Source organism: Mandrillus leucophaeus, unplaced genomic scaffold, assembly GCF_000951045.1.
Source record: "Mandrillus leucophaeus isolate KB7577 unplaced genomic scaffold, Mleu.le_1.0 Scaffold309, whole genome shotgun sequence".
Classification (NCBI taxonomy): domain Eukaryota; kingdom Metazoa; phylum Chordata; class Mammalia; order Primates; family Cercopithecidae; genus Mandrillus; species Mandrillus leucophaeus.
This window is the reverse complement of record NW_012103243.1, coordinates 337,159-351,026: the sequence shown is the minus strand read 5'-3', so window position 1 is coordinate 351,026 and position 13,868 is coordinate 337,159. Positions and strand designations below refer to the sequence as shown.

At 33.0% G+C, this 13,868-nt stretch overlaps 1 protein-coding gene across 4 annotated transcripts in view; it reads left to right on the top strand.

Moving 5' to 3' along the window:
• Positions 1 to 13,868, top strand: part of LYPLAL1 (lysophospholipase-like 1) — a 42,975-nt gene that overhangs the window by 1,806 nt on the left and 27,301 nt on the right. For all 4 annotated transcript variants that reach the window (XM_011987370.1, XM_011987368.1, XM_011987367.1 and 1 more), the window contains exon 2: positions 3,546 to 3,645. In XM_011987370.1, the coding sequence (XP_011842760.1) occupies positions 3,546 to 3,645 (100 nt within the window). The remainder of the gene's footprint in view (positions 1 to 3,545; positions 3,646 to 13,868) is intronic.

The following is a 13,868-nucleotide window of genomic DNA, read 5'->3' as shown; positions in this document are numbered from 1 at the left end:
CCAAGAATTTATGCAAAGAATTCTGCCAAGTATGCGAGTATAATGTGATTCCTATATGTTTAAATATCCATTGAAGTAAATAAAACCTTATTGGGAGTAGGTCTTTATCATCTTTATCATTAGGAGTAGGTCTTTATCATCCAGTAGGTCTTTAGCAGCTAGTGATTTTACATTAAACTTTAATATATGCGGTTATGTTATAGGAGATGTTTGGTTTCTGCTTAATTAGAATATGGGCAAAGCAATTCTAACAGTTTAATCACACTCAGTTTTACCATACTGTTAACCAGTTTTAACAGTTTTACTATGGAATAAGGTACTAGCTTTTTAAAAAGTGGACATTGTGAATGCATAGATGTTGTTTTGCAGCTTCATTCTTACTCTTCAAGGCTGAAAAAATGTTATTAAAGACATGTTTTGTTTATTCAAATAAAAAACCTTAAAAGCTTGAGATTTTCTTCTAGGAGATAGCAGCCATAGAAGAACATATGGGAGTGTAAATTATATATAGCCAACTTAATTTGAGCCTTTTCTATTAATAAAGTACTAAAGACGGACCTTCTTTTAAGATGATAAAAATAAATGATAGGTTGATTAGTTTTGTTCAGTCTCTCAGATCAGATTAATTCACTCTTATTTGGTCCCATAGGACACTGGTTCTTCTTTCAGTAGTAGTCATCATACTTGTAATTATGTAACGTAATGTCTGTATTCCACACTAACCTATTAGGTCCACAAAGCCCAAACCATGTGTCTTGTTTATGGCTTTCTTCTTGTGTAGTAAGGCTCAGCAAGTTGACTAAGTAGCTTCTTGGTAAAGTCACCAGTAAGCTCAAGCTCTGTGTCGCTCAATGTAATGGACATTTTCAGTCTTCCTCTTATGTGAACTGTCATCCACATTCAGCTTTCTTCTCAAAAAACTCTCCTGGTTCTTTTTCTATCTTGATTTGCTCCTTCTGGTTTCTTTTGCAGACTCATCCTCCTCTACCTGGCCATTAATGATGGGGTTTCTCTAAATTTGGTTCAAGGTCTTTTCACTCTACATTTTTCTCCCTAGGCTAATCACAGAAGTCTCCTAGAGATACCCATTTGTGTCGCCGGTGTATAGGTAACAACAGAATGTTTGAATTTCTATGGAGATTCATAGATTCTATTTTTGAGCTCTAGACAAGTTTATCTAACTGTCTGATATTCATTCATGAATCCATTCATTCAAGAAATATATCACAGCCTCCATGAGTAAGGCACTGTTCTGTGCTCTGATCACATAGCAATGAACAAAACAAATCACTGCTCTCATGGAGCTTATGTTCTAATGAAATAAATAAATACTATAGTAGAAGGTAGTCAGTTTTATGGAAGCAAAGAAAGCAGGATAAGGGAATGCTTCCTTAGATAAGGAGTTGGAACAGTGTTACAATTTTAAATAAAGTAGTCAGGATATGCCTCACTGCAAAGATGACAGAAGATGAAACTTTACAGCTAGACTTAGGTGATGAGAATAATGTAGATATTGGGTTAGACTGTTTAGACAAAGGAAAAGCCAAGTTGAAGGTCCCAGGGTAGGTTCCTTGACATGTTCAAGGAACAGCAGTAAGGCTAGTGTGCCTGGAGTGAGAAGAATAGGAAGGGATATCCAAGAGGGTACTGGCATCCAGGTAGTATAGGGCAGGGGTTGGCAAACTTTCAGTAAAAAGTCAGGTAAGCATTTTAGCTTTTGTGGGCCATGTAAGGTCTCTTCCCCATATTTTTCCCTTCTCTTTAAGAAAGGACTTTTTAATAATGTGAAACTCATTGTTAGCTTATCCTCCTTAAGGACCCTAGGTTGGATTTTGTCCTCCCCTCTACCTTTCCATAGTTGCTCAATCAACCCATGGTATTAGACCTTGTATGCATTACAAAGAGGCACCTCACACTCAACCTGTGTATGCCTGTTGCTTATGTTTCCTGCCTAGGCAGGTGTCTAGTATTATTGTTCACCCAGTTACTCTGGTCAAAAGCCTGTTAGTCATCCATGAAATCTTTCACTATTGACCCTTCATAACAAATCCATTGCCAATCTCTATTAATTTTACCACCTAAATTTCTTTAATATCTGTTTCTATCTATATCATCACCCTAGTCTAAGCATGAACAATAGTTTCCTAACTGATCTCTGTACATCTACTTTTGCTCTCTTTCAATTCTGTCTTGACACATTTTCCAGATTGATCCTTTAGAATCATGCCAACCTTTCTGTCAGAAATATTCATGGCTTCTCCATGAACAAATTTGTCAGGTTCCTACAGTTTCTCTGGTCTCATTTTATAGACACTGCTCTTCTTTTCATTCTCTGCTTTTCAGTTCTTAACATGTCTTACTGCTCCCTCTTACCCAGAATATTGGCACCTGCCCTTTCCTTGGCCTGGGATACTTTTTGCTTCTGCCCTGCACTTCTCACCGTCCTGTAGACTTTAGTTCAAACCATTCAGCAACTATCTTTGGATACCCAATTTTTGTCAGTCCTGTTCTAGGCACTATGTGAACAAATAACTCAGATAAAATACATAATAAACTTCGTCTTGCATAGTTTATAGGCTAGTGCATTTATCCTTGAACTCCATAAGCCAGTCAATTCTGAATATAATAAATCCTTGCAGCAGCAAGTGTCTCATCTTTGAAGCAATTACATTTGCCTTTCACATTTATTTGTGTGATTTTTTGACTAATTTCTGTTTTTCGCAATATGCTACAGACTCCATAAGAATATGGACTCTATTACTCCCTTACCCCGCCATCATTGCCTCTCTAGCGGTGAACACAGTGTTTGACGAATTAATAGGGATTCAATAGACAGTTTTTGAACTGACACCTTAATGAGTTAATTGATGAAAAAATTAAAGTTGTGACCTCTTAATTTCCTCCTCAGGACTCCATAAGATGGACTTCTATTTCCTTCCATTTTTTGTGTAAATACATATATATTAATATTTGTATGATTTTTTATTACTTATCAGCTTTGGAGTACATAATCATTCTTTTGGATCATGCAAACATGTTGTCAAAATTAAAAATTATGATTTCTTCAAGTTAAAATTACATTGAGTATACCTTTTGAACTTTTTTTAAACCAAGAAAATTATATTAGGTTCTTCTAACTACAGAAGTTTAACAATCACTTTAGGAATTTATTACTATTAAGAATAAGATAAATGACTTAAAAATCACATATAAATACAGAAATAATTTTTTTTTTAGAAAAATCAATTTATTTATTCCTGTAGTACCCACTAAACAATTAGGAAACTTAAAACTTAAGCTTAAACAAGATCTTCAGAGTAATCAATGGTGAAGCCAGGAGTAAAATAATCAAAATTAATGCTAGTTACTGAGACCTGGTTAGTTAATTCATATTAATAAGTCAGTTTCTATTCAGTTATTATTATGTATGTAGGTTTTTTAAATCCCTTATTCCATCCTCTGTGTGACATAAAAGTTTTAGACTGCTTTGAAATGCATTGTATTACTAAAATATTTATTTTAATCTTGATTTTGTGATTCATCAGGTGATTCTGGACAAAGATTAAGAATGTGGATCAAGCAGGTTTTAAATCAAGATTTAACATTCCAACACATAAAAATTATTTATCCAACAGCTCCTCCCAGGTATGTAGTAATTTATCTCACTTGTCAATATAACTCTGTGGCATAAAATATATGTAAAGAGATGTGCCAGCTAGGAGTTCTTTAAGCTTGATTTTGTATTTAAGATACTTTAAATTAGAGTACTTTGTCCCCAGAATGTATCCTTTATTGCAGTGACACTGTTGGACCAAGTTTTGTTAGGTGAGTAATTTATTCCCTCTCTGTAAAGCATTCCCTAAAGCTCTGAATTTAAACTGTGTCCCAAGCATGGCTTATGTAACTCTGCTTCCTCTTGCCCTGCAGATTGCTCAACTTTCATACTTTCTTCTTCCCTACATTCACCCCAAAAGGAAACTTAATAACTCCAACAAGTATAATCTTTCTAATAATTTAGTTAAGCCAGAGTTCATAATCTCTGGAAAAGGGTTTTATGGCATTCTTTCCACATTTAAAAGGATTATTAAGAAACAATGTTATGCTTTTTTAATCAGTAAACCAGAATAGGAAGATGGAATTGACTACTTAATAAATATTTAGGTTATGTAACCTGTAGGTGTGTGCAACAAAATTCACAGTAATAAAACTGCTATAGTTTTGAGGTCAAACCGCTCTTTGTAAACATTAAATTAACATCTGCATAGTCTTTTATTCGGAACACATGCTGTAAATCAAGTATTGGGGATTTTTTTTGGTTAAGTGAAATGATGTGTGGAGCTACACCCCAATCTGATTTCTCATAATCTGTTCTTGATTTTTTTTTTCTTTTTTTTTTTTTTCTGAGACAGAGTCTCGCTCTGTTGCCCAGGCTGGAGTACAGTGGTACAGTCTTGGCCCACTGCAGCCTTTGCCTCCTGAATTCAAAGGATTCTCCTGCCTCAACCTCCTGAGTAGCTGAGAATACAGGCGTGTGACACCACGCCTAGCTAATTTTAAAGACAAGGTTTTGCCATGTTGGCTAGGCTGGTCTGGAACTCTTGACCTGAGGGTGATCCACTCACCTCGGCCTCCCAAAAAGTGCTGGTATAACAGGCAGGAGCCACTGCGCCCAGCCTGTTCTTGATTTTTTCTTATCAGGCATACTATGCAAATGCCTTGCTTTATATTTCCGTTAACTTAGTATTAAAGAGAAATAAAACCAGAACTTCAAGGACATTTTTATATGTACTAATAAGAATTTACTTACTTTAATCGATAGAATTGAAAAAGGGAGAACAAAATGATAAGGTAAGACTGAAGACTCAAAGGAGTTATTATTTAAATGTAATTTTAGTAGAATTCAAAAGTTTGGTAGTGTAGTTGAAAGACCCAATCACCAGTGGTTATTTCTGTGCTCTAAATTGCATGTCTTTGAAAATGTCAAAAGAGCTTGTTGTTACTGATTTTTAGGGTAGTTGAGTTGGAAGGAAGAAACATAGTGGTATTTCTGCAGGGAGGAAAGAAGTTCATTTCTGCCTAAATATAAATACAATTGTCTGATTAATCATAAGACCATTGAAAACCTTATTCTAGGAATTAATGTTTTTTATCTTAAGAATTTCATGTCATTACCAATTGTGATAGGAATTCTAGACAGTATTTCTCAAACTTTAGGCCAGAGATATTTCAGAAAATCCAGAAATCTCCGTGTGCACTAAGCATTATTTGTGGTTGCTGTTGTGATTTAGTAAAATATGAAATCATTGGACTAGCCAGCTTCATAGTAACTTTTTGTGATACAGTTTTATAATCAATAGCTATTTGGACAGATCATCAAACATTTTAGACCGTATTCACCAACAGAAGTGTAATATGAGCTACAAAGAAATTAAAATTTTCTTGATACCACATTATAAAAAGGAAGAAATATGTAAAATTTTAATAATATATTTCATTTAACCCAGTATATTCAAAATATTCAACATGTAATTGCTATAAAATTGTTAAAAGTGATATTTTATATTTTCACACTAAATTTTCAAATTTTGGCATGTGTTTTACATGTACTACATATCTTACTTCTGATGCTGGCTAATTACACTTAAGTTAAATAATAGTAAAAATTAAGTCCTCAAGTTGCACTGGCTACATTTACGTGCTTCATAACCTTATGTGGTGGGGGCTTCCGTTTTCTACAGCTTAGTTTTAGACCTTAAAGAGGAGTTCCCGTATACAATATATTCGGAGCCACTGTTCTAGATTAAGTCATCATTTTTACTTATGCATGCAATACTTATTGGTTTGCTCAAGTTTTCAGTTATTAGTAGCAAAACATAGAAGATTTCCAACACATTACTTTAAATATTAAATTATTTAATTGCAATAGAAAATGAAGCTGGCATAAACAAATTTGAGAACAAACATAGTTGACTCTTGGTAAGCATAAAAAGCATAAGGCTCAATTTGTGGGAGTGAAAGTGTGAGGGTGTACAAGAATGAAGCCTCTTGATCTGGACTATTTGGTCTTCCATGAGCATTAGCTATAGGAACACATGGGTTTGGTTAATACTGTAAGGCAGTTCAATGGAGGTCAGTTAAGAGAGATAATATCATACTTAGTATATTACAATTGGCTGATTTTTTCCTACCTTGTGCTAGACTAATTTTCTAGAGCAGTTTATATGACACTTCTGTATTCCTACAGACACTAAAGGATACAGTATCTCTAAGCACTTAGCATAGAACCTAACAAATAGATGTTTAGTGAATACCAAATAAATGTCTTATAATATTTGCTTGTTATAATTTAAAATAGTGTAATAAGAATGAGTAATTGCAGGTATTTATATATAATACTAATATTTTAATTGTATAATAGTTTATGCCTATGTGAGGTTTCAAAAAGCATATTTTGTTGTGGTAAATAATCTAAGAATTGTTGTTCATAAGGGGTTGCAGTTACTTGTCCTAGGGCATGACCCAGTAATAGATTAATTGAGTGAGCACAAGATTATGGGCCACTTTTAACTAATGAGTCTCAAATTGAGGAGTGCTGTGGTGTCATTAAGTCTACACCTTTTAATTGGTTTCCACACTTCAGAATGCTGTTTGATAGTATTTTATTAGAATGCTCTGGCATTCATGGTGTACTTTGCTGTTTTAAGACTTCTGATTGATGTTCCTAACACATGACCCTGTTTAGGCAAGCAGTTTGGGCATAGATTTATTGTCCTTGCTTTTGTAGCATAATATGGCTTCATTTGGGGTTGTAAGGATAGTTGCTACCTTCCATCTATTATGGCAGGGTTTCTTGTGCTGCTAATAAGAGAGACTCTGGTGTCATCTACCTTGCTTGCTACCTTTCCGGTGACATCTAAAGGAGGCATGTGATAGATACGTGCCTTCCTTAACTCTCACTCTTTTTAATGTGATTGGTTCAGGATAAAAATGAATTTTAACAACCTTTTCAAAAATTTATCAAGATTTCATGCTTTAATATTTTGCTACATCTTTCCAATATTGTCCACATTTCTGGTATTTATTCTCTCTCCTGTTTTTTTTTCTTTTACCATTTGTAAACCCGTAAGTTTTTCTCTACTACAGATATTTCATGGATTATGTTATTCCTATAGGGTATACTGAAGATACTACTTGGCTTGTAAAATCATTCAATTGATGGCATGTAAATGATATTCAGGGTTTACCTGCCTGTTAGTTGGCCAGTTTTGTCCTAGAATGTATCTAGTCTCCCGTTACATGGAAATGATGCTTACTATTATTTGGCTTTACCCAAGCCAGTATTTATAGAAATGAGTGAAAATGAAACGTATAAAAGCCGGTTAAGCTTTATTAACTTTGGTACACAATGCCAAACCTATTTCCAGAGAGGCTGTAACAGTTGACAGCCTCGCCAGCAGTATTCAATATTTCCATTTATCTCACGTCCTCCTGAACACTTTCCATTGTCTTTTTAATTTTAGCCAAACCAGTAGATGTGTAATGGTATCTTATTGTGCTTTTAATTAATATTTCTTTAATGCTAATGATGTTCCACACTGTTTCATATGCTTATTGAGCATTTAAATATCCTCAAAAGAAATACCCACTCAGATTATTTGCCCATTCTTTTTATTTGGTCATCTTTTTCTGTTGATTTGTTGGAGCTCTATAGTTTTTTGGCTACAGTTTATTATTCTTGTTGGATATATGAATACAAATACCTTCTCTTTGTGGTTTGCATTTTCACATTCTTAATGACATCTTGTGGACATAAGTTCTAACATGTTTCTTTAAAATTACAGTGAAATACAAAAATTGTATGTGCATAGTTAATTTTGATAAATTATAGTACAGAGAATTTTGGTAACTTTATGCACCTATTTACCTCAATTAAGTTGGAGAAGATTCTCATCACTGCAGAAAGTTTCCTCGTGCTTCTTTCAAGTCAATTCCCGTCTCATGTATTATTGTTTGGATATCTATTACTATAATATAGTTTGGCTTGTTCTTGAATTTCAGTTAAATTGAGTCATTTAGTGAAATGATTTAATGTAATCTTGTGTCTGGCTTCTTTTATTCAACTTGATATTTTTGGGGTTCATCTATATGTGTGATGTGTGTATCAATAGTTCAATTTTAAAACTTCTAAGTAGGTATTGTATAAATATACCACAATTTGTTTATTTTACTGTTGTTGCACGTTTGGAGAGCTAATGAATAATGCTACCATAAATATTCTTGTTACAAGTCTTTTTGTGAGCATAATTTGAATTCTTATCTAGACTCTATTCCATTGGTCTGTTGGTCTAATCTTATAGTAGTATAAAATTGTTTTAATTATCACAGCTGTATAGAAAATTTTGAAACCAAGTGGTGTAACTTTTGCCCATTCTATGTTACTTGCATTTACGAGTAAATTTTAGAACCTGCTCTTCAGTTTTACAAAACACCTGTTTGGATTTTGATTGAAATTGCATGGAATCTAGTTTGATTTAGAGAAAATAGATGCCTTCTAATACATACACATGGTATGTCTCACCATTTATTTAGGTCTTTATTAATTTCTCTCAGAAGTGATTTGGAGTTTTTAGTGTAGCAGTCTTTTGCTAAATTTGTTTACAAGTATTTTGTTTCCTCATGTTATTGTAAATGGAATTTTAAAAAATTTAATTTTTAAATTGTTGCTAGTACAGAGAAATAAATTTACTTTTTTATTTTGTCCTGTGTCCTGCTATCTTTCTAAATTCACTTATTTCTAGTACTTATTTAGTATATTCCTTATGAATTTTGTATATGCATTTTATTTCATTGTCTTGCTTTTTTGAACTTGTTTGAACTTCCAGTACCATGTTAAATAGAAATGAGTACTTCCTTCCTGTGTAATCTTAGAGGGGAAGTGTTCAGTATTTCACCGTTAAGTATGATGTTAGTCCTAGGGTTTTTTTTGTATATATGCCTTTTTTTTAGTATCGAGGACATTTCTTTGCCTAATTAGCTGAGAGGTTTCTTTGTGAATTTATCAAATGCTTTTCTGTGTCCTTTGAAGTAGTCATGGTTTTTATCTTTCATTTTGTTAACACAATGAATTACATTAATGGATTTCCAAGTCTTAAACCAACCTTACATTCCTGAGATAAACCCTTTTGTAATGTATTATCCTTTTTATATGTATCTAAATTCGTTTTGCTAATACTTTGGTAAAGAATTTTATGTCTGTGTTCTTGAGGAATATTGTTCTGTGATTTTCTTTAATGCCTTTGAAAAACTTTATCATCAGGGTTATGCTAGTCTCTTAAAAGCATTGGGAAGGATTCCCTTCTCTGTGTCTGAGTTTATGTTATTTCTTCCTTAAATATTTGATAAAATTCACTAGTGAAATTACCTGAACCTGAGATTTCCTTGTATGAAGGTTTGGGTAATGAATTCAATTTCTTTCATGAAACCAAGATATTCAGATTTTATATTTATTTTTATGCCAGTTTTGATAATTTGTGTTTCTTATGAAGTTTGTATCTTTTTTCTGATTTGTCAAATTTATTGACACAAAGATGTTCATGATATTTCCTTTTAATGCTTTTATGGTTTGTCGTTGACACCTTTTATTTCATTACTGGTAATAATTTGTATATTTTCTCTTTTTTTTCATGGTTCATCTTACCAAGAGGTTACCAATTTTATTAAGCTTTTATAGAACCAACTTTGGCTTTCTTATTTTCTCTCTTAATTGCTTTCTATTTCATTTATAGCTATTCTTATATTTCTTATTTTCTTCTATTTACATTAAATCTATACATTTCTCACTAATATTACTTTAGCTAAGTTCCACTAATTTTTTCTCTCTCTTTTTATTTGTATTGAAATGTTTTCAAATCTTCATGGTCCCATTGCTGTACTTGTATAACAGACCACCCCAAATAATAATAGTTTTGTTACGTTCACAGATTTTGTGGGCTAAGAATTCAGAAAGGGGGCAGTGGTTATGACTTGATCTGGGGCCTCTTCTATGGCGAAACTTGAAGACTGGTGATGACTCGTCATGTGATTGCTAGGAACTGGAATCATCTGAAGGCTCACTCACGTATATGGCATAATGCTGGATATTAACTGGGACCTTCCTTTGGTCTTATTACTGTAACACTTTTGTGAGACCTCACCATGTAGTATCTTGGGCTTCCTGGCAGCATGGAGGCTGGATTCCAAGAGCAAGTGTCTAAAGAGAACCAAACCTATAGACCTAGTGTTAGCAGTAACATAGTTCTCTTCCCTCATTAGTTAAAAGACTCCGTAGAATCAAGCGGAGAAAACATAGACTTCTGTTTCTTGATGAAGTGTCAGACAGAGTTACACTGTAAGAAGGGTATGTGGGATGGAAGGTATTACTCTGGCCAGTTACGGAAAATATAGTTCTGGGACCTATATAACCCATGGGACCCAAATAACCCTTAAGTTCTGGGTCCTCATTAACCCAGGAGTTATTTAGAAATATGTTCTTTCCAGATATTTGGAGCTCTTCTAGATATTCTTATTACTGCTGATATCTAGTTTCATTTCATTATTGTTAGAAAAAATAGCCTGTATGATTTTCTTCTTTTTGATACTCATTGGGACCTTTTTATGGCTTTGCATATGGTCTATCTTGGTGACTGTTACTGTGCATTTCTGTGTGTCGTGTTCTATAACTGTTAATGGTTCACGGTGTTTGAAAGCATCACGCTAATTCTGTATGTGCTTAGTGATTACTTTTCTAAGTTGTTCTGTTAGTTACCAAGGGATGGGTATTAAAATCTCTATGATTGTAGATTGGTCTGTTTCTCCCTTTAGTTCTGTCAGTTTTCTCTTTATGTATTTTTGGGCTATATTATTAGGTGCATATTCATGTAGTATTATTGTCTTTTTATGGCTACTTTTATCTATAAAATGTTCCTTTTTAATTTGTGGTAATACTCTGTTGTGCTGTGTTCAATAAAAATATAATATATCTCAACTTCCCTATGCTTACTGTTTACATGACACTTTTCATCCTTTTACCTTTTGATTAGAGCTGTACAGTATGTCTTTTTCCATTCTTTTGATTTTAACCTACCTATATCATTATATTTAAAGTGGATTTCTTATAGACAACACGTAGTTGGGCTTTGTTTTCATCTGTAACCAAGCTGATAATTTGTCTTCCAAGTGATTTGTTTAAGCAATTTACATCTTGAATTTAGGTCTACTGCTTTTCATTCCTCTGTTTCCCTTTTATACTTTCTACTGAATTATTCATTTTTTAATACACCATTTTGCTTTATTTTTTTCTGATTGCCATAGGGATTATGATGTACATAGCACAGATTTTTTACCTACTTAGAGTTCTTTGTTGGTTTTTTTTTTTTTTTTCCTTGTAACTATATAGGTCCCTTTATCCTCATCTTGTGTATGTTATAGTTTTCATATGTATTTTGTCTGCATACATTGAAAACTGTACCAAACAAGGTTATAATTTTTGTTTTCAACAGTCAACCATATTGTAAAGAGCTTAAGAGGAGAACAATAGTTTATTGTATTTACTCAGTTGTGGTCTATTACAGCATATAAGCATGTTTTGATTAAATTGTGAATTACCATTTTGATTATAAGGTATCCATTTTCCTCAACTATATTTAATAGATGTTTTAAATCAGCTAAGGTAGGGGCATATTCAGTAAAACTCAGCAATTAGTTTGCTGTGTTGATTTAGATGGAAAATACTGCTTTTTTTTTTTTTTTTTTTTTTCCACTGTGGTAATTTGGACTCTTTAATTCAAGTGCCCAATAAAGATTTTTATTTCTGTGACATGCTTTAGCTATATTTACAATTAGAGATTTTCTTAGTTTGTGTTTATTATCAGAATTTCCATTTTAAACTACTTTTTAACAAGCCACTTATGATTTATATGATAATATAGTTTCTTTTGGTGTTTTAAAAAATTATAAAAGTAATAAGATTTGCATAGTGCCTATACTTTTGGATTCACTGTTTTTCCACATAAAGGCCATGTTTGTATTTTTCAGTAAATATCTATTCTAAAATAAACTAGGCACTTTTTATTTAGGCATCGTAAACAATTGAATTCCTCTTTACTCCATCACTTAGGATTCCTATCTGAAGCATGATAGTAGGAGAGCCCTCTCCTGATAACGGTAAATCTGTACTACAAGTATGCTAGTAAGGAACCCTACTAAAAACAGCTACTTTGAAGAAATAATGTACTTCTTTGGTAAGTATTAGGTATGTTTAAATATGCACTAGTATGAAAAAGTTTTCCTAGATATGGTTTTTTTAAAAAGGAACAAAAATGGACTGTTTTCTACAAATCACAGTGTAGATTTTACAAGAGTTAAAGTCAAAATATGTTCGAAGCAAAAATAAAATAATTTTAGACATGGTTATTTCTAGCTGACACAAATTATTCCCAAGTGACACAAATGATTACTGAAATTTGTTCAGCAGATATTTAGCATCTCTTCTATGTCAGGCTTTGTTCTTAGCACCTGGGCTATGTCTGTGGAAAGGATAAAGTCCCTGCTCTCAGTGAGCTTATGTAGAGACAGAAAATAAAGGGAAATTAAATGTAATAATTTCAAATAGTGATAAATGGTATTAAGACTGTTAAATAGAATAATGGGATAGCGAGTATATGTGTGTGTTGTGGGGTAAAAGGGAGGTATATTTTCAGTTGGAGAGTCAAAGAAGCTCCCCTGAGAAGGTGACACTTGAGCTGAGACCTAAATGAACAGTCGGAACCCACCATGCAGAAATGTTGCAAAGAGCCCTCTAAGTAGTGGGGATATCAGATGCAAAGTCACTCAACTAATAATGAGCTTGTCCTATTTGAAGAAAAGGAAGTGACAGATGTGACTGGAACCTAGTGAATGGTGGGAGAAGTGGTATGAAATGAGGATAAAGAAGAAGACTGGTGCCAGTTTGTTAATTTAAAGGTTATGAATGTCTTTTGGATTTTATGACTTTAAGGCAATACAGATCAAAAACAACTTGGTATGAAGCTGAATGTCAACTCTTTTTTTTAAACCTTGGACATTTTATTCTAGCTTAGTATTTTACCAATGTGTAATGGGTTGATTGATTGATTAACTTAGGAACCACACAGATGTTCTTTGCCAAACATATTTATTTATTGTGGTAATGTCTGAGGAGTTTTATACCAGCTAATAAAGTGATTTATTTGAGGAAGAAGGTGAATGAGTATAACATATGTGACAGTTTTTAGCTGTTTAAAAAACAAACTTTTATATTTTATTTAAATGTTATTCTAACATTTTAGGAGATTTATACATTCTTGGTTTGCTTTCTTAGCAAGAAAGTTCTAAATTATTTTTGTCTGTTAACTTTTCTCAATTACTCCGTTTGAAGAGAATTTTAATTTTCTTAGCTACCACATTAATAAAATACTTACATTGGGATTCTACCTCTACTGAGCATCTATCTCTAATTAAGGTATTGTCAAAAAAAGAAAAGTTAAGTGAATGTCACTTTTTTCCATTAATGGCTGAGTTCCCAGAATGATTCACATTTTAGCCTATGATATCATCCTTATTTAAGTATTTAGACAGACAAATAAGCACAGAAATAGCAGCGTCCAATGAAAAGGGAAGTAGAAACAATCCAAAAGGGTAACAGGCTCATTTGAATTTTAAAGTGAGTGTTGTATTTTTGATATTTTGATTTAGAACTTCACCGTGATTTTAGTGACAGTTTGACTACAATTTGGGGTTTTATTTTGTCTGACAATGACTATTTGGAAAACATCTACTCTCATTTTCAGGGATTCTGGGATGAGGAAGGTTTG